This window comes from Ictalurus punctatus, chromosome 24, assembly GCF_001660625.3.
Source record: "Ictalurus punctatus breed USDA103 chromosome 24, Coco_2.0, whole genome shotgun sequence".
In the NCBI taxonomy this organism is placed as follows: Eukaryota; Metazoa; Chordata; class Actinopteri; order Siluriformes; family Ictaluridae; genus Ictalurus; species Ictalurus punctatus.
The window spans coordinates 13,748,822-13,770,317 of NC_030439.2; the positions used below are offsets into that span (position 1 = coordinate 13,748,822).

At 37.6% G+C, this 21,496-nt stretch overlaps 1 protein-coding gene across 4 annotated transcripts in view; it reads left to right on the forward strand.

Annotated features, from left to right (window-relative positions):
* Positions 1-2,134: 2,134 nt before the first annotated feature.
* The window catches only part of LOC108257504 (cytoplasmic dynein 1 intermediate chain 1), a 60,590-nt gene continuing 41,228 nt past the window's right edge, over positions 2,135-21,496 (forward strand). For 3 of the 4 annotated variants that reach the window (XM_017455325.3, XM_053675455.1, XM_053675456.1), the window contains exons 1-6: positions 2,135-2,406; positions 4,888-5,001; positions 5,161-5,275; positions 6,431-6,518; positions 14,159-14,218; positions 15,787-15,902. In XM_017455325.3, coding sequence (XP_017310814.1) covers positions 4,894-5,001; positions 5,161-5,275; positions 6,431-6,518; positions 14,159-14,218; positions 15,787-15,902 — 487 coding nt within the window. In that variant the 5' untranslated portion in view covers positions 2,135-2,406; positions 4,888-4,893. The remainder of the gene's footprint in view (positions 2,407-4,887; positions 5,002-5,160; positions 5,276-6,430; positions 6,519-14,158; positions 14,219-15,786; positions 15,903-21,496) is intronic. The other variant, XM_017455328.3, reaches the window with a different exon arrangement.

Genomic DNA, 21,496 nt, shown 5'->3' on the forward strand with positions numbered 1-21,496 from the left:
CTGCAATTAAAGTGGTCTTTTAGGATGATTACTTGTCACATTGTAGAAGATGCCAATAAAATCTGTGTTAAATTCTATAACAGACTATAACTGTGTGCTCTCAATGTCAGATTATGCAAATGAAGATCCTTTAATGATAGACCTGTGATTAAAATAAAATGCCTGCATTCTGCTCACATCATAATTTAGTGCAATCTGGACTTGGGAACTAAATGGAGATTGCATAAAGAAGAATATTCTTCAAAGTGAGCTTGAGGTCATTTTTTCAGTGCATTAGCATGTTTTGTTTATGTTTCACCATTTCCAGTGTTGGAATTGTAGCTGTCCTGTTACTTTCATTTCATCCGATCCCTCTTCCTATTACTGGCTTTTGGATGAGTGTCACAGCAGCACTCACACGCTGAAATTTTAATATAAATTTCTGACACTGCCAGAACTTTGTTGTTGGCTGTCTTTGGTCGCATTGGCACTAAATCGGCCGCTGGTGAGCATGTCATATTATGTGTTAGAAGATCACTGATTTTGATTACGACCAAAGAATTCTTTTATGATGTGTGATTTTTCTGTGTGACAGCAAAATCGGACTGAAAAGCATACAGTGTACAGCTTGCTTTAATAATTAGGTTGACAGAATTATCACCAAATGTAATCTAATTAAATGATTTACACTTCTAAAACTTTTTGGCGATCACAAAAATTTGAAACACACTGCCACTTCATAATGTTCTATTTACCCAGCAAACACAGAAAGTTTCCCTAACATTAGTGTATGGTGCCCCCCCCAACACCCCAACACTTCTTTTTTCTTTGGGGGGGCATTTAATAACATTATGACAACAATGTATTTTGGTTAACAAAGTCATCACTGCTCCAAAATTTTCTGGGGAAACTACATCCACGGTACAGATGACCCATTTAGATAAATGTTTCCATATAAATTACAGTAGATAGGACACTGTTTAAATACATACTGTATATCAATACTCATTGTGTTTTCCCCTCCATCTGAAATTTTTTTTCTTTTTTTCATTGAATTGCAGATAAATTTTTCCTCTATATCCAGTGTAGCTCATTAACAGGTGAAAATTTAGTTTGATGAATATTTAGTTCATGCTCAGACTTGGTTCTCTTATTATTATTAACAGAACTTGTTATAACTAAAAGAGAGTACAAGTTCTGTTTTATTAGATACAAATGTTAACAGGAACCTTGATCAGGTCCAACAAGGTTTGTATCAGTGGGTTTCAAATATAAACCAGGTTTTCTGGAGGAAGAATGTTCCCCTAACGTTTGAGGAACCATCTTCTCCAAACCATCCTGGATTAGTATAAGGTTTCTGAGAGGTTACCAGGATCGGAGGAGAATATTCTACAAAATATTGTTTGGAGTTACCACACAGTTCAAAAGAGCCTCAAATTATTTAAAGTACCTGTGAAGTGCATTGAAATAGCATTATTGGATGTATTGACGTAATTTCCACTGAAACAGGAAGTCAGGGCAGGATCGAGTGGTCCCCCCCCCCCCCCCCCCCCCCTTTTAAATAGCCAATAGCATTTAGCTTACCTCACAGCCAGGAAATATATAAATGTTTGGGAATGGACACTTCAGATTCTAGAGAGCATTTGATAGGACAGAAAATCTGATGAGAAGCTAAAGTGCAGAATGATGTCATCAAAACTGTTGATCCATATTGGTTGTAGAGAGAAACACTGTACGTCTTGAATGCATATATATTCTAGATGCTAATTTTTCTCATTGTTATGGAGCAAACTAGCTTATAGATAACCTTAAGGCTAACATATTCATACTAAAAGTCACAAAATGACAATTTCGATTTCATGGGGACTTTAAAAGTTATGGGAACATTCTTTGAACCATAATATGCAGTTAAATTGTTATATTTCCATAAAGACAGCTTTCATGGAAAATAAATGGGAACTACAAAATATCTGTATTTAGAACAATTCGGAAACCAGTAACTGTTAACTGGGCAACACCTTTTCAAAATATCCCAATGAGGATTTACAACCACAAATTTGACAACCTTGAGTATAATCTTTCTCCAAGAACAGGATTGGGCAAGACTGCTGTGAAAATCCCCCAGACCTCCGCTAGGGGTCAGTATGGACAAGTCGACATTTACCAGCTGCTATTAGTGGAGAGGTGGTGCTGCTTCCTGCCTTCTGAACCAGACGAACGGCGCAAGATGCTCAAAGGAAAAAAATCCACCTGCATTTGAATGCAAATTCCAGTCGGTTATTATGTAGCCGTTATGCATTTGTAACAAAGTATGATCAGCTCCAGGATGTTTTAATGTGATCGGTGTAACGGATGCAATATTGTACACAGTAACAGCAAGCAGTGATACAGCATCTTCAAAGAGGGCAGCATCTATCCGGCCATCAGGTGAGCTGAAACATGCATTTAAACGCCTCAGCCTGATTATTGATGTCGGATAATCATTAATCGACTATATATATATATTTTTAAAATACGTATATATATTTAAACAATATGCATTCGTTTAATCTATTTGATATTCCTGCATTTTTGTGTCCTTGTGTTGGACTATGGAACATGACGTCATTCGCTGAATGAGCTACCTACTGTTAGCAAGTAGCATCTTTATTTTTCCATGCAATAAAAAAATTCTCATTCCTGGTTCTCATAATACGTTATTCAGTGACATAAAGATGATATTGAAATTGCATCTGTCTGTGACGACTAGTCTGCTTTAATACCCATTTACAAGGCTTTGCAGGCTGTAGAATACTGTAGCTCTTATTGGAGAAGCATACATGGCTCCATTTTCCTTCCAGTCAGATTGTTAGATGTCATGTCACTAAAATGTCAGCATTCAGACCTGCGTTTATACCCTATTTTTTTAAACTGTATTTAAAAAACAACAACAACAAAAACACTTGTTTAAGGGCTGTTGTCATATTACCCTGCCATGTTATTTTTTATCTGCTCACGTTGCTACATTCAGCCATGATATGCTGCCTAATAAGTCGTTTGTTTTTCATATTTAATACCTGTAAACATTCAGCCTGTTTTTTTGGATCTCAGAACAGATTTGCTGTGTCATGTGTCATACCGAAAGTATTTGTTGTGTCGTAAATACAGCTAATCTGAAATGATCAGGCCTAGCATTTTTATGCAAAAACACTAATTCACTTTCATTAAGTGCTTTATCCTGGTCAGGGTTGTGTTTGATACCAAGTCTTTCCCGGGAACACTGGGATGGCGTGAGACGGGAATACACCCTATTTGGTAAACCAGTTCATCACGGTGCACCATGCACACGCATTCACATTTTCGGGGGGCAATTTATCGTAGCTAATCTATTTACTGGCATGTTTTTGGGAGGTGGGGGGAAACCAGAGAACCCTGAAAAAAACCCCACGCAGACACTGGGAGAAAACGTGAAACTCGGCACAGACAGTAACCTGAGCTCGAGATCAAACTATGGCTCCTGGAGCTATGAGGAGACGGTGATACCTGCTACACCACTGTGCCACCAAATACAAACATAGATTTAAAATTACTTAATAAAAGTTACTATTTGATACTTATAGAGCACTTTGTATTAAGAAATAGCAGGGATTTACACTGATAGTCAAAAGTATTTGAACACCTGGAGTTTCTTTAAAAAAAAAAACAAGTTTAACACATTGTATTGCCACAGAATTAACAAAATGATACAGAATAATAACCTGAACATATTGACTGGGACATAGAGTGAGTGCTTTATTAAAGGCAGCTGCACATGGAAGGTCAGTTAAGTCTATAGATAAATAGACTCATAGACAGTGCTAGTATTAACTGTAAAGCATAAATATTTGGTGAGCTACAAGTACGTAATTAGAGTGATAAATATTTGGACTTTTTCTGATTAGATTATATCTAGATTGAGCTAATAAATAAAGACACAAGGTCTAACATTTTTTCATGAAGGATTGGGCTGCCATTGAAATGCTTTACAGATGAAAACGTTGCCCTCTGGGCAGCCACTACATCACACCAATGGGTCCTGAAGACAGTGTCACTGGGGTAGAAAATTCAGTCCTACCATCACAACCCAACCTTTTTTGGGGTTCAAGGCCTCATCAAAATTCCTGCTCTGTTCCAAGAAGTTTGGGACATTGGCATGACTCGAAGATTAGATGCAACAGCTCAGAACACGGAGTTCTACAGTTTACTTCATCTGATTCTAGATTTGAGAGGGCTGAAGTGCTTATTAAAAGCAACTCTCATTCTAAATGTTATGTTTATCAGATGTTATTCATGCCATGCAGCAACAAGTTCACGTGGTTCTGCCCAATGCTTTCTGAGGTTTGTCTTCCATTAACAGGCATGCCAATTAAAAGTCTTACCTTATGCATGTGCATGGAAGCCCATCACCTCTGATGGCCAGATAATGTATATTAGGATACTGCTGCATTTGAATGTGCCGGATGTCTGGGACACGCCCACCCTCCTTGTATGCATTACAATGTTTCTTGGTGGAAAAGTTCCCTAGTACTGAAACAGTTCATCATTGTGTGATGCTAGATTCACTGGAAATGCCAGCTACCTTGTCACACCAAAGTAAGACAGATATTATTGCATGTCCCTATATACAGTACCATCATAGGAATGCTAGGAGTTGTTATGTGGGTTATGTCTGTGCATAAACCCTAAATACCCTGGGATGGAGAAAAGGATGTGTCCTTGTTTCAATGAGAAGGATATCTGAATCATTTTTTTTTTAAAAAGAAAAAAAAAGGATGGATTGGGATTGACAAGTCCCATACAAAGAGGCCTTCATTTACTAAGTTTGGAGAATTCATTCAAATGAGAAGCATCATGTGCTAGGCTCTTCTGTCTCTTCTGTTAACATTTCAGATCAAAATGGCTGACAAGAGTGACCTAAAAGCTGAGCTGGAGCGCAAGAAGCAGCGTCTAGCTCAAATCAGAGAGGAGAAGAAAAGAAAAGAGGAAGAGAAAAAGAAAAAGGAGGTAAGGACTGTGAAGACTAGTTACTGAATAATTCATAGCAGTTACTGAGTAATGTTCATTATGATGAATAACTGAATAATAATCTGGATTTAAAGGGTTGATGTAGGATGCAACAAAGTTATCTTGGTTGTGTGCGAATCTGTATGTGTTCTTTCACAGTCAGAAATACAACAGAAGGCAGAAGCTGCTCCTGAGGACTCAGATTTGGACCGTAAGCGCAGAGAGACTGAGGCGCTGCTCCAGAGTATTGGAATCTCACCTGAGCCACCATTAGGTACACTAATCCCCACGAGAAACTCACTCAGCATTTAACTCACTTCACAGAAAAGTCAAAGTCTCATCCATCCATCCATCCATCCATCCATCTTCAGTGACCCCTTTACCTGGTCAGGATTGCATCTCTGCAGAGGTTTACTTATTTTATTTCAGAGTAGGTATAGTGGGTGGGAACAGGATTTATTTATTTATTTATTTATTTCAAACTGTAGGTTTGATTCATGTTTTAATCTATTTATTTGAAACTTTTACCTATGTTTAAAATGTCTTCTACCTTTACTTTATATTAGGGCTATGGGATTCAGGTTCAGTGGCGAGACGTTTTCTGTATTGACTTGTTTTGATTTGCTGCCATTTGTTCTTGGACTTTTCTTTTCGCATGCACAAAATTTGAAAATAAGTAAGTCCTTCTTGAAAACATAGCCTAAGCACCGGGGCAATGCACAACTGATTCCATCTAGATGAAGTAAAAGCTTGGCCTTGAATAGGATTTGATGGTTTTCAGTCTTGAGCTTGACTCACTTTCATTTGGACTCGAATTTGACTTTGCCTCGACCCCTTAATACTTGGTCTTGACGTGATCTCACTCATCCTAGTCTTGGACTTGACAATGGTTGTCTTAACTACAGCCCGAATTTACATGCATATTTGTAAATGTCTGATCCGTAGGACACAAATGGTACCCCAATCTCTGAGGTTCCAGATAAGTCTTTTAATAAATCAACAATGAAATAATAAAAAAATTGCTACAATAAATTCAGGCGGACGCATTTTAAATTGCGACACATCAGTTTCTTCAGTGTGTTTTAACATATTTCAAGACATACTGTTATGGCAGTGTGCAGCAATATAACCACATCTATTTTTGTCCACGCTGTACAGCTCTAATTTATATAGTTTATTTTAATGGCAAAATAAAGTCTTAGAATTTGCAATAGATATTTGAGAATAGATAATTCAGTGTAGCTATAGAGCCACCTAGTGGAGAGATATGCTAATAACCAGAGTTTGTGATTGTTGCCATGCTGTGCGTACATCTGATTATGCATTTATTGTAGGTTATTCCATAACTGGTTTAGGTATTATAAACAAACAGTGATGTCTTGTGATTATATCTGTTATGTAATTAACCTTTAGATTCTATGTGTTTTAGTCCCAGCACAAATGTCTCCATCAAAATCAATGAGCACACCGAGCGAGACGGGGAGTCAGGACTCAGTGGAAGGATCCACTGTAGGCAGGTACGTCTCTCCCTTGCGTCTTTATCAACTTAAATATCCATATCACTTAATAACCCTTCATCTGCAAAAACATCATTATTTGCTTATTTAGTAATGTTATGCTCTAACTACTACCTGAATACTCCTTTCTAACTCTTCATCTAGTTCATTATCACACCACAGTACAGAATAGTAGTTGTTTTACACAGCACTGATTTGTGTGATTGTGATATCAGTCTGTATGTCAAACAGAGAGAGATGTAAACCAGTCAGCTATAATGTTCCGTTTTCATTATAGCACCTTAACATTAATGAAGGATTCTTTCCGAAAGATTATCGCAACAGAAAGAAGGATTATATTATTATTCAAGCTCGCTTTTTTTTTTTAACCGATTCCTCTGTTTCTCTGTCTTTTTGAATGGCATCAACAGATATAGGTAAGAACCAGTGTATGTGCTTTTTGAATGTGTGTCCTGTAGTTCCTAGTTTTGTTTCTGTCATTTGTAACTGTCCATTTGTAAGACTTCTTGAGTAGTCCCAAAAAGAACTTTTTCTTTTTAGATTTACTCAATGAAAATATCTCGGCAAAAAGCATGTTTTATTATTCAACAATTTACTAAGAAAGTAGATTCAATTAAACGACTAATAAATAGGTCATAAGCAGATTCACCTGAAAGTGGAACTAAATTAAACAGCCAAAATATGGAAAGATAAAAGAACCCTCAAAAAGTTCCTGTGAGTTAGACAAGATGCACAAATACCGTCTTTTAACCTACTCGTGATCATTGTGGTCATGTAGTTTGCCCACCAATCCAGGATCAATCTAATCATCAAGCCATACGCTAATCTATGTAATGAAGTTAAATGTATAATTTCCTTCCTTCTGTGGAGTAATTCAAGATGGCAGCTGAGTTTTGAGTCACTATGACTCTCTAAAAACACATTGATTTTTTTTTTCTTAAGACAGTCTGGAGATACAGGCTCAACTTAGTAATCATACAGAATCATATAGGTATATGAATCCTATGGAATGGTATTTGTACCATATATTTGAATGATATTTGGATTGAAATTTATTAAAGCAGAACTTTTATGATTTATTTCGAAATTGCACTGCACTGTGCAAAAGTTTCAAACATTGACTTCAGCAATTTCTCTTGCATGGTTAAATTGGAGCCTATTTTCTTAAGTACAATTTTTAATTTTTTTTTTTAATGATGTCTGCATTATCGAGTCAATGGAAAAATATTTTATCGTTCCAAACATTACTTTTCCAACAAAAAATTGGAACGTTACAGAAAAATGTTTGTAAAGACAGCCAGATATTATGTAACACCACTTTTTTCCGATAAGAAACGTAGTGAAGGCTGCTGGAGTTGGCCTGCAAAAAAGAAGCGAGTGCAACAGTCAAAGTGTTCAGAAGAACTGTGGTAGATTTCCCAAGATGTTCTGTAAAACTTACCAGCTAGTTTCCTTATAAACACCAAATATTGACTTTGATTAGTTCATTAATGCTGACTGCTCTTTATATTTATATATTTTTTTTAATGTACAAATGTTTTAATTTCATTGTTTTCTAGTTGGATTAGGTCAAATTAATTTACTCTAATATGTTTAATTAGTTTTATTATATATATATATATATATATATATATATATATATATATATATATATATATATATATATATATATATATATATATATATATATATATTTGTCAAACAAAATCTTATGTTGGTCCAACTTAATCTTTTTTAAGTTAATTTACTAAGCTTTAATTAATTTTCTTATGCTTAAACAAGCAGTTTCATTCATTATGCACAATGTGTAAAATGAACAAATAAGAACAGATTGTCGGTACTGATATTAGTATAGATCACTGAGTGCCATCAGCCTAAGCACAAGCGCCACTCTTCAGCACAATGGTAACCACAAAATTCAAAAACATTATAGAAACTTCTTCAAATGTCCAACATAACTTTCCCTTTACTGAAAAACACATGAAATAACACTTAATCCCTAAATTTACTCTCCTAATGCTGTCCCTTGCAAAGCATGCTGAGAACTACAGATCCACTGGCCAGTTAGTTATGTCAACAAAATGATTATTGTAGTTTTAACACAAATGAATTAAGTCAACATCAGTTTTAAATATACAACCCTAATTCCAAAAAAGTTGTGACGGTGGGTAAAATGTAAATAGAAACATAATGCAATGATTTGCAAATCTCATAAACTCATATGTTATTCACAATAGAACATAGAAAACATATCAATGCTGCATATATCTTTCAGCATTGATGGTGCTTTTCCAGATGTGCAAGCTGCCCATTCCATAGGCACCAATGCACCCCCATAGACCATCCAGCTTTTTATCAGCGCTCAGTTCAAAAGCCTGTGTCTCTGATGGTATGGGGGTACATTAGTGCCTTTGGAATGGGCAGCTTGCACATCTGGAATGGCAACATCAGTGCTGAAAGGTGTATGCAGGTTTTACAGCAATATATGCTTCCATCCTGAACTTTAGTTCTGAAAGACTCTGCCTCTCTAAGATACTCTTTTTACACCCAATCATGTTACTGTCCTGTTGCCAATTAACCTAATTAGATGCAAAATGTTCCTCCAGCTGTTTCTTTTAGTAACACTTACTTTTCCAGCCTTTTGTTGTCCCCTTCACAATTTTTTTGTGATGTGTTGCGGCCATCAAATTCAAAATGGCCTTATTTTTTTCTTAAAATGGTACATTGTCTCAGTTTAAACATTTGATATGTTTTCTATGCTCTATTGTGAATAACAAGCGTTTATGAGATTGGCAAATCATTGCATTCTGTTTTTATTGACATTTCACACAGCGTCCCAACTTTTTTGGAATTGGGGTTGTATTAGGTGGATTGAACACAATGAAATTAAGTTGTGACAAAATCGTGTTACTTTAGCTCATTCTAATGAATTAAACTGAACAAGGGTTAGGGTTAGGGTGTAGGAGTAAGAGGAAGGACCCAGAGGAACCCCTCATGGACAGGGTATGAACATGCAAAACTCCACACAGACAGTAACCTGAGTTGAGGATCAAACCGGGAATGCTGGAGCTGTGAGCTGGCTGCACTACCTGCTGGTCCATTGTGCTGCAACATATTGTTCAAATAAAGAATAAACCTTACATTCAAATCCAAATCCTTAAGGAACAAATATCATTCCATGTAATAGCAGACGAGGCAGAAATTCGCTTAACAGTTTCACAGAGGACATCTAGAGTTTACTTTAAAGCAGAGATGCTTTAAACAGGACACAATCACTGAGGAAAAGGTGGTTTTGACAATTTAGCATAACACATTTGATCACTGTTGCTTGAGTTCTTAACTAGATAAGTGAATGAGTGTTGATAACGGAGCAGAGAGCATCCTGAAGTAACAAACATGAAGAAAATTCCCCTATAACAGCATGATGCTGAAAGACATTTTAGAGTTCTGTTCGGTTCTCTCAGTTCACTGAAGTGTCTCCCAGAGTTGTGTGGTAAAGCGAGGACTGATGTCGAGGGTGAACTTCTTGTACTGTATTCACCAGACAGGCCTGTAATTAAGCCTGCATGACACATGATGGCTGTGCTCAGCCCTGTCACTGCTCTCTGTAGGGATCCGGGTTGTGCTCAGCATCGCTACACTGCACTGGTGGATGGGAGCTTAAACCCATCTTTAGAGTACTTTGTGCTTCAGTAGAGGCCGAAACGGTGCAATCCACGGCCTCATATGTAGCGGAGCAGTATGTTGAGTTGTCATGATGTGGACACAGTTGGATGTAAGTGCAAGCCTTTTATTCAAAACCAAAATGGCAGGCAAAATCATAAACACAAGGCAGGCAGGGGTCAATCGATCAGTCGATCAGAATAACACGGGCGATCGAACTGAGAAACATGGACCAAAGCAGGAGTCAACACTGGTAAAGTTAGTGATATTAATGCTCATGCACAGCAAAACTTCAGTATAGAGAGAGCATGTGAGAATAAAACAGGTAAGATGTGCAGGTGAAAGGGAATTGGATGTGAAGTTGTGGTGGCTCCTGGATTAGCGCTGGATTAGAATTTGACATTAGTGTTAATTTCGATATTGAAAATTATGATGAAAGATGTTCCTCAATGACATGTTTTCCCACGACTAAGACGAGACGATGAAGAGACGACACTGACGTCATTAAACACTAAGTGTGACTATATCAACATGCAATATTGTTGGTGAATAAAGACAAGACTAAAATGTAGTTTTAAAAATAAAAAACATTACCAAAATCTCTCCTTATTTATCACTTTATAAAAAAAAGAGGAGACAAAATAGACTTTCAGTTCAAATACCCTGTGGTTTGGATGGCATGCGCAGCAGTTTCTTTTCCTGTGCTGTGCGTGGCATGTCAGTACTAAGCAAGCACACTGGGGAGTAGCTTTTAAACTAATGTTCGTTTTGGCTAGACTAGATTGACTGAAATCTTAATCAATAATGATCATATGGCTAAAAATATCTATCAGTGATATCATAAATATCACTGATACCTGAAATCATCATAAAGATCAGTTTTCAGTGACTAAAACTAGACTAAATATTTACGGTTTCTTTGACTTAGATAAGAGTAAAACGTGACTAAAAGAAAATGGGGTAAGCTTGACTAAATATGATCAAGACTACAGGACTAAGACTAATACAAAATTGAAAAATCGCTGACACTATTTGACACAAATGTTAAAAATGATCAGAAATGTATGAATATAATTGTGATGAACAACATATTTGGCAAGGAATGGCTCATATATATGAGTTTCCCATTCTCATCCTCTCTTAGATCAGGTGATATTAATATATGTATTAATATAAATGATATACGTATAAGTGTAGAGATGAGAATAACTGATTTTGCGTGACGATGTGTTTACTGTTTTTCGTAATCAGAAATGCTCACTGTGTCTGTAAGAAAAAACAGAGCAGCTCTGTGTTTCCCCAAGGTGACACATGCCTGGCGCCTGCTGTAGACTGCCTCAAACCTTGACTTCAGCGATTCCTCTTGCATGGTTAGACTGGAGCCATTTAAAATAACGTCAATTACAATCCAGTGCCATCCCATAGTGCGTGTGTTTGACACTTCCTTTTGACTGGGCTTGTTGAAGTGAAGGAATAATCAGCATGCTCATGACTTGTACTGAAGGTTACTCAGAAGTTTAGAAGGTCAACACTCCCCTTTCACAACTTGTCCCTGTACAGGCTTTGTGTTGTACAGGCATTGTCTAAAACGGTCTCAAGATGCCGAGATATAAACAACAAAACACTGCAACAGTTCAGTTTTATTTGTATAGTGCTTTCCCAATAGACCTGGTCACAAATCAGTTTTACAGAGATCTGGATTTAGATTTAGATCCTTAATGAGCAAGCCAGAGGCGACAGTGGCGAGGAAAAACTGAGACGACATGAGCAAGAAACCTTAAGAAGAGCCAGACTAAAAAGGGAACCAATCTTCTTCTGGCAGGATCTGGTGGATAATAGCTAATGCTAAATCTAGGTGTTCTTTAGAAACCAGACTGGTGTTTTCTGGTTTCTAAAATTGTACCTCGGATGTTCACTTGCTGTTATATATTTCTCCCATGCGCTAGTGAAAGCTTCGTATTGCTACGAGATCAATCAGATTTGCTTGCTAGCTAGCATCTTGCATCCTAGCTAGCATCATGCTTGCTGTCTAGCAAAGAAAACTAGAATAATAGAAGTCTTCGCTGATTATGTGAAATCTTTAAAACACAAACATCTAATAAGAGGAGAGATGGTTTTGGCAACATGCCATCAACACATTTTCATTTTCTTCCAGTCAAGTCCAGGTGTTTAAAAGCTGTTGCACTGTTCATGAATTTCTAGCTGTAAACTAGCACACTACTGTGTGTGTGTGTGTGTGTGTGTGTGTGTGTGTGTGTGTATATATATATATATATATATATATATATATATATATATATATATATATATATATATATATAGATAGATAGATAGATAGATATTGTGTGTGTATAAAATAAAATAGTACTACAAATCCATATTTAATATATTATTTCAGAAATCCAGATACCTCTCATGCCTGTATACAGCTGTTGTCATACCTGAAACTTTGCATTCATTTATGTACTGTAAATAATATCTGTATATTACTTTATGTTCATCTTTCAAGAATGGCACAGAAGTGTGAAAGATGACCGCCTCTCCATTTTGTCATTTTGTCTTTTGTCTCTTGTTTTGCCTAAAGACTTCCTTTCTGCAAAATCATATTCATGTACCATGCCAGATGCCTGTAGATGTACATTATAATAGCACTGTGTAGTTATCTTTCTTTTTACTTTCCAATCATGTTCCAGTTAATATATATGCTGTTTCTCACTGTACACGAAGACCTCTCTAAACGTTGATGGGCATTTTCTCATTTAATTCCCATGTTCGGTGATTTGAGTGGTGCTGTTATTTCTGTCAGAAGTCATTGTATGTCTATTCCACACCAAAAGTGTAATTTTATAAATCACAACTCCATAGTCAATTTCGTATATGATAACTTGGGGGGGCCAACGGTTCTAATGGAATATTTATAGGGGTGTAGCCAGATTAGACCAAACGAATCTATGGTGGGGTAATGCTAATCTGCATCCTTATAAAATGGCATCATACAATGGCATATAACAAATGAGACCAGTAATTCAAACCAGTCAAAACCAGTACATTTAACCATGTTAACCAAAAGTTCTTTCTGTCTGTCTGTCTGTCTTTCTGTGTGTCTTTCATTCTGTTTTTCTGTCTTTCTTTCTGTTTTTTTTGTCAGTCTTTCTGTCTTTCTTTCTGTCTCTTTCTGTCTGTCTGTCTTTCTTTCTGTCTGTCTTTCTCTCTTTCTTTCTGGTTTTCTGTCTTTCTTTCTGTTTTTCTTTGTTTTTCTGTCTTTCTTTCTGTCTTTATTTGTTTGTTTGTTTGTTTGTTTGTTTGTTTGTTTGTTTATTAAAAACATTTTCAGCCAACGATATTCAGGGGTTTTTTTGGCTGGAAAAAACAGGAGGCAAAAACTAATTTTTAAGATTAAATAGGCCTACAAGGAAGTGTCAAATATTAGATTCACAAATAATTTGAGTCTAAATGATAATTAGAAAGTGATTAAATACGCTGCTTGCTCTGCTGGCCTGGCCAGTGCAGACACATTCAAACAGTTTAAGAAGCAGCAGGTGAACAGTGAAAAATATTATCCATGTGGGACCATTTCACGTTTCCATAATGGACATTAGACTTATTTAAGTTCTAAATTGAAAATTGTACAGTGGTTTTTTTATTTTTAAATTTTGTTTTTTACTGTTTACCTTTGGGACTATACGTCACTTTTATTCAGGATTAGCAGTTCTGTTGTTGTAGAATACAATCAGAGTTGCAGATTTCCAAATTAGAGGATGGATTTGTGATTTAAAAAATAACAGTCTCATTGTGGATTTACCTAGGATTACTTTTCACAGGACAATAATTCCACAGTCCTGTGACTCCAAGTTTTCTGGACATGCATGTGGTGCGACAGTGTGCCAACTGTGACAGTGTGTATTAGAAGTGAGGCTAATCGTGCACGTTCTCTCCTTCTTTGGTCCCTGCGTGGCTCCCCCTGCTGCTCACTCCAGGACCCTGCAGTGGGACACTGACCCCTCTGTTCTCCAGCTGCAGGCTGATTCTGAGCTCGGGTATTTCCTCCCTCCTCTTTCTTTTTGCTGTTCCTTTCCCTTAATTATTTTCCCTCTGGCTATTCTCTCACTATGTCTCTCTTTCAATGCCCAATACAGTATCTTTCAATCTTTCCCTGTCTGTCCTGTTATTTACCTTCCTTTGTCTGTCCTTTACTTGGCCCTCCCACTCTCATTCTCCTTCTTTTTAAGTTTGTCCGATTTAAATGCTTTCAGCTGGCTACTCTCCAGCTGTTTGCCAGGGGCTGAGTATGACATTGATTGATTTACCCTAACCAGTACAGGTGCAGAGAGCTTTTTCATTTTCATTCTTAAGCCCATGGTTGAGATTTTCTGTCATATCTGTATAAATACAATATATTTACAAATCCCTCAAGCTAAATCTCAAAGCTAAAATGCAACCAAAATGTGTTATTTGTCTTACTAGATTTTATTTGTCTTAATATTTAGCAGGGATGCATCAGTATCATTTTATTCAGGCTGAGTATGAATACATGTACTTGTTCTACATAGTGGCCATGAAAAGCACACTCTTAAACTACTAGGCTAGTTCTTTATAATGTTAGCTACACTGTAAAACCCGATATAAGTTAATTTAACTCAGAACAATTATTGAAACCGATTACATTGAAAATTTTAAGTGACTCTAACTCAAGTGTTTAAATAATTTAAGTGACACTAAATTAATTTTATAAATTAAAGAAAAATTCTTTATTAAGTAGATTTTACTAGATCATTTTTAGTGACACTAACTTATAAAATGAAGTTAAAGAAAGAGTTGAAGTGCATTCATTACCAGTGACTGATAGTGAAGAACAATATACTGGGAATAAGCTGTTGTTTTCCCACACCTAGTGTTCTTCTCACCAGCACTGGTTATTGACAAGTCCTGCTAGCAATGAAATGTTCATGCCGAGGTCTATGTTTAAGACCTTATGGCTTTGTCGTGAAGTACACCTTGGCTTGAGAGCAATGTATAGACAGCCTCTTCACTGCTCTACGTTCACGAATACCTTCCTGCGCGTGCAATGTACGGTATCTTACACTCATTTTTAATGACCAAACTCACAAATACTGCTTTGTGCCCTTAGGTTAGTCGCCCTCATGCACGCTATTCATGATACAGTTAATCAGGTTGCTTGTAGGAAGATGCTGCAACAGCTCCTCTTGATATTGTGCAATCTGCTTTGCTTGCCATCATTAAACACAAACTACTGTGTGTGTATGTGTGTGTGTGTGTGTGTGTGTGTGTGTGTGTGTTTATATAGATAAATATAGATATATCGCTGTAATTTCATGTTGTCTGTTCATTAGGGTGACAGCGTACACTGGGCTTATGTGAAATAGTATCATGAGGTGTCAGATATTGGTATCAGGGCTTTTTCATTAATAATAATACAAGTAGGAGTAAATGAGAGCAGTATCAGATGGATACCGAAGCCAATATCAGTAATGATGCATCCCTAGTATTTAGTTTTGAATATGAACATGAGGTGTAAATGGATCCAACAGCAGATGTGTTTTATGTGTTTTTGCGGGTTTGTTTTTGCGTCTATGTCTGTTCCCAGGCGCAGGTTGCACAGATTGGGAGCGTCCAAGATAACCCAGGTGGATTTCTTGCCCAAAGAGGTGGTTTCCTACTCTAAAGAGACACAGACTCCTCTAGCAGCACATCAGTCGGAAGGTACTCGGTGACAGTTTGCTAGCTACAACATATGCACCACTGTTATTATTGGTCATAGCAGTCCAGCAGCCTGTGGATTATTAGTGGTTAAAACTTCGCTATAGACTGTTTCACCTTGTCACTTATTCTTAAGCTACTGTATATCAGTAACCATTTGATTCCTTTGGATACACATGAAACATATTTTTATGTTAAAACAATCTTGTGTGGCCCCTTTTTTAAAAAAAGAAAGAAAGAAAGAAAACTGTATGCCCAGGGAAGTGCTTTGATTTTCATAACTGTCAGATGCGCTGTCATTTCGGCTGTCTGGTTTCATTGAGGAGCTCGAACCTGGATGGATTAAGATTCATTTGACCAGCAGTGGCCTCCATTTCCTGAGAGGAAAGCCAGGGGAATGACTCTTTGAAAAGAGATGCCTGCCCATCAGTGGCTCTGCCTGGAATACAGAACAGTAAGGGCATTGAGACGGCCGTTAAGTGGATGCAGACTGGGGTAATTTAAGATGTCTTCTATCATCAGAACATCACCTGAAATTGTGCCTGCCTCTCTGGGGAGGGCCACTGGTTTACTTCTACATCTTGCAGAGATCATCTCATGTACTGTATATCAGTGAAGGTGCTCTGTAACTTCAAGGCTGTTGTATTATAAGCACTAAATATAGTGTGTAGCAAAGTACCTTATCAAATCCACTTTGCCCTTTAAAAAAAAAAAAATAGATTTTTTGTTTATACATAATTCCTATTAGTGAGTCTTATTAGTTTAGATGTGGTTCCTACGTTCTTCATTTAAATACATTATACAGAAGCTCGGATTTGGCCATCAATTTCTAGTACTCTACTCTAATGCACTCTTACATTATTCTTAACATGCACTTAAATTATACATCTGAAGCCAATCATATTTCAAGCATTATATTTCAATTATATTTTCAAATTTATTACCTTGTTATAACGAGGCACACATACGGCTCAACTAATTTGATTGCATCCTCCAGACTCGGGAGCCAGGCTTGGTATAAAACACAGATGGTTTAAAAAAAGAGCAACTTAAACATCTCCATATGGATGGTACCCCTTAACAAGCTTTGGCTGAGGTTTTTTTTTTTGTGTGTGTGTGTGTGTGGTTTTTTTTTTTTTTTTTTGCATACCATTGTTGGTAGATATAATGCAAAAGCATGTAGTTTTGTTCTCGTGCTTTGCTCTCCCATTCCTTCTATACTATAATGGGCTAATCAGTGAGCAATGCACGTTAAACAGAAGTTTTGCCAAAACTAGTCCTGTCTCCCTTCCCTTACACTCATCTCTTTCCTTTTTTCCTCATCATGCCTTTTGCACTGGATTCCGGACCATCTTGTCATGGCTCCTTGATCCCTGCGTTGGCAACAGCTGCTTGCCATGTGATTGGAGACTTCCTGTCATTATAATTGATGTGTTTTTATTCTTTCCACTTCCTTGAAGCCTGATCAGAATTAAAATTGCTGGTGGAATTTCCTGTCAAGGCGAGCCATTTATTCAGCAAGTGCAACTACTGACAAGCCTTTGATTGGCCGCTGCCATTAGCGATGCTCACGATCAGCGCAGTTTGTTTGTTTTTACCTCCTTCTATCTGCTTTGGTCTGGATGCAGTGTCAGCTGTGGCGTAGAGTCTGCCACCTGGCGAGAGCTACATGACTGTCAGCAGGTGACCCTGCCTCAGAAAAAAAGGAGAAGAAAGAGAGGGTGGTGTGAGAGAGAGAGAGAGAGAGAGAGAGAGAGAGAGAGAGAGAGAGAGAGGGGTTGATGCATCACTTCACCACCTGCTTGCACTCTGTTTGTTTAGGCCATTCAGGAAGTTTCTTTCACTCATTTTGAAACTAAACAGATCCTGTATATATCGGTCTGCAGCAGTTCCTCTTTTTCCAGCAAATTCCAGAGAAAGCCAGGTGCTAAAATACCCAGAGATGTTGAAGACTTTCAAATGTATTAATTACAACAATACCTACAGTGACAGTTGTGCAAAGCAGAGTTCACTTTCTGTTTGCCGAGCTCATCTGTACCGTTTGAAGATTTGCCAAGGGTAGTGTTGGGGATTAGCCAAGTTATATGGTGTTGAAATGTTGATTTCTACATAGCATTTGGTCCTGTAACTCAGCAAATTGACCTTTATAATTCATGGGAGATGCTTTATATTCCCTGCTTTCCTACTGTTATCTACAGTTGCATTTTTTTTTTTCATTAGTAATAGCTTCTGTGGTTAAGCATAAAGGCCCGATGTCAAGAGTTTCTGCACAGTTTGTTAGATACACTCCACACCAGAGGTTTTTTTTTCCAAACTTTTTTTTGGCTGGATCCACATTCCAACAAGTTCCAAATTGTTTGCACGTGTAAGCGTTACTTGATTGGCCGGGAATTTGGTATGGTATGTTTTGATGGACACTTGTTGTTGTTTCTCATCAAGTTTTTTTTTTTTTTTTTTTACCTCCTAGTAGTATTACCATAGTTTAGCAGTGGTCTGAATCGTGGCTTGCTTGGACGAGGATTGAGAACTTCGGTAAATCACAGTTCAGTTTATTACTGCTGGTTGCCTAGTTATGCACTGGTCTACACCAAATGACATGGATCACCATAGTAAACTTAGTAAACGTAGTAAACGGACTGCAGTAGCTAGTACACAGTTACACATTTGCAGCAGTGCGACCGACCACAGAGAATAATGATGATGGTGATAACAACTGTTTTATAGTCTCAATGAATGTGCAATTTTTGTGTCAGATTTTAAGTGTCACTTCCTATTCTGTTGCTCCGCCCATTTCAGTTTGGATGTGTTTTTATTTCCGACAATGAAAATACCAACAGGGTGCAAAACTCTGATTATATTCAACCAAATGATCAGTATGCCTGCATTTTCATAACACTACGTTATGAAAATATTAGATGTCCTGTAGATGGTGGTGTCACTTTATGCTATCCTACTGATAAATGACTTTTTATTTCAAATCTTATATTATGCATATGTTCCTTGCAGAAAGGTAGAAAATAGGGGAAAAATATGTGTGTAGAAAATGTTATGGAACTTAAACTGTGCATTATAAATAAGAACGTTGACATTATTAACTGTAAGTTAACAATTACAGAACCTTTTCTCAAATATAATACATTTGCATAACCAATCAAATGTCTATCAAAGCCCAGCCTGCCAAAACAAAGAACACCAACACATACGAACAATTAATTGTGTTATGAAGTGGTTGCAAAACAAAACAAAAAAATACAAAAAGTCCTCAGAGTGTTCTTGGGGGTATGACCTGTCTGAACTTTTGACTTGAACTAAGGCTGTTGGATCATTCAGTGTTTGCATGTGACTCTAATGATCTAATGCAATAATGTTTAATTTCCGCCTCATCGTTACTGTGTCGTTATGAATATGAGTAGTGTGAGCTGTGACTAGGTTCCTGTTTGCTGGTTGGTCAGAGATAAATCTGTGCTTAGTATGCATTGTCAACAGTCAATCAGATTAGCCACCAGTCCCTGGTCGTTTAAACATTGCTTACTGCGGAATATGATTATTACGAAGAGCAGGCTTATCATCGTCGAAGCATAGCGTATCCAATACATTCAATCCAACAGAACAGTGCATCAAAAGATCAACCCCCCCCCCCCCCCCCCCCCCCCCCCCCCGCTCTGTTTGTGCAATGTTTCAAACTGTCTCACCGTACAGAAAATAGATGTGAATTTGTCATCTATAAGTGAGTCTCAAAATAAATGAGTAAAATTAAAAAGGTTGCATTTTTTTTTTGTAACGGCCAATAATTATGCTTTTAAAAAATACCTGAGGTTTCTTTTAAAAATTTCCACATGGATTTTCTGGAGTCGTGTTCTTCAGAGTTAAGTAGCCATATCAGCAAAGCATGGCTAGACCCAGTGGACCTTGGCGTTGTTGGCAAACCAGAACGCTGACATGGCATTACCGGACTCCCTGTTTGATTTCCATCAGATATCAGAGATGCGTATCAGTTATTCTGCTGTAAAAATGACTCAAAAAAGAAACAGTTTCAGCTGAGCAAGGATGTGTCGAGGCTCGCTGAATCCAGCACCGGGTCAGGATGGAAAGTGGGCCATTGTAGCTAGGTCTGGGATTCCGAAACGAGTCTCACTTCGAGAGAACCCCTCAATGAGCCGTGCTGGAAACGTGGCAGAGGAGCTGCTGTTCTGCATGCAGGGGGATGCCTGTTTTGATATCGCAGCTGTAATTACTGTTAGTGAACCGCACACGGCCCTTAGTCATAGTCTTACAGTTTTTGCATTTCCCCACACTGGAATTCAGCGCAAATAAGGTTAAGGGTTCACATGGTCACGGAAGCCATTTCTTTCTTTTGTTAATCTCTCTGTGTGTGTGTGTGTGTGTGTTTTCGGGCATATTTCTGGATCATTAGTTGTAAGGTCTCAACTGGGAGTATGTTTAATTCACAGACAGATTTTTTTTTTTTCCCTCTGTACTTCTGTTTTAACTGGTGGTGGGCCTTAATGTTTCCTAATTGCCAGCAAACTGAGTTTGAACTAGTTAGTCTGTAAAGCATTATGGAACATTGACCGAGGGCACGTCACGCCTCATAATGAAGTAGTTAAGAAATGAAATAGCGAACTATGAAATGCAACTGGCCACACATCGATTTACTGAATTATTATTATTATTATTATTTTCGTTTACAAAGCATTCTAAAAAAAAAAAAAAAAAGTATAAATGGTTAATGATCAGACTGAAGCTAATTCTTATCCTCATAAGCATGTCTAAAAGATTAAAATCTCCACAGATTAAAATGTATCCACAAATGCAAGAATGCCACACTGAGCTCAAATTTGCAGAATCCAGGTGTTACAGGATGCTCATGCTCTTCTGCGTGACTGTCATGTAGGTTCCCTGCGTTCTCCATAGCCATCAGCGCCATATTGACCCTGGTTCTTGGTTTTCTGGGAGCGCAGCTGAGCCATGCACCCGGGTCACATATGGAAGTGTTTGCTGCTGCCGTGTTGTTTCAGCTCTCTCATGCGAGAGAAAAGCTTTGGGTGTCAGCGTTCACAAAACGAAAGGTTAACGCCAAAATTCTCCCTCTCATGCTCGCAGTCTGTTTCTCCTCCCAGAGCTCTGACTGAGGGTGCATATTGAATAGAGTATAGAGTCATATTGAATTCAGATGCTGTTACATTGATGCTTTTTTTGATCCATATTGTCAGAATTAATTGGTGACATCAGAGCCTGCAGTTACCTCTGCGCGCCGCAGTGTATCCAGTTAGTGTGAATTTTATTCACGGCTCCAGTTTCATGGCAAAAGAGAAGCCCCAAATGGTTTGGATTGAAACAGGATGCCAGTCAAATCCAAGAGAAAAAAAGAAATTTATATCAGATGAAATGATGTGTTTCGGAGTCAGTAGAGCATGCCAAGTGGGACCCAGATGCAATTTTTCTCTCATACCACCACGTATAATAAGATACATGAAACTGTTCTCTGCGGAAAAAAAGTGGCTGCTGTCCACTGAGCAGCTGTAATAATTTTTGCCATCTGATGTGTGTTGGAAATCGAATGGAATATGTTTTCATTCCAGTGAATAGTTGCCCTT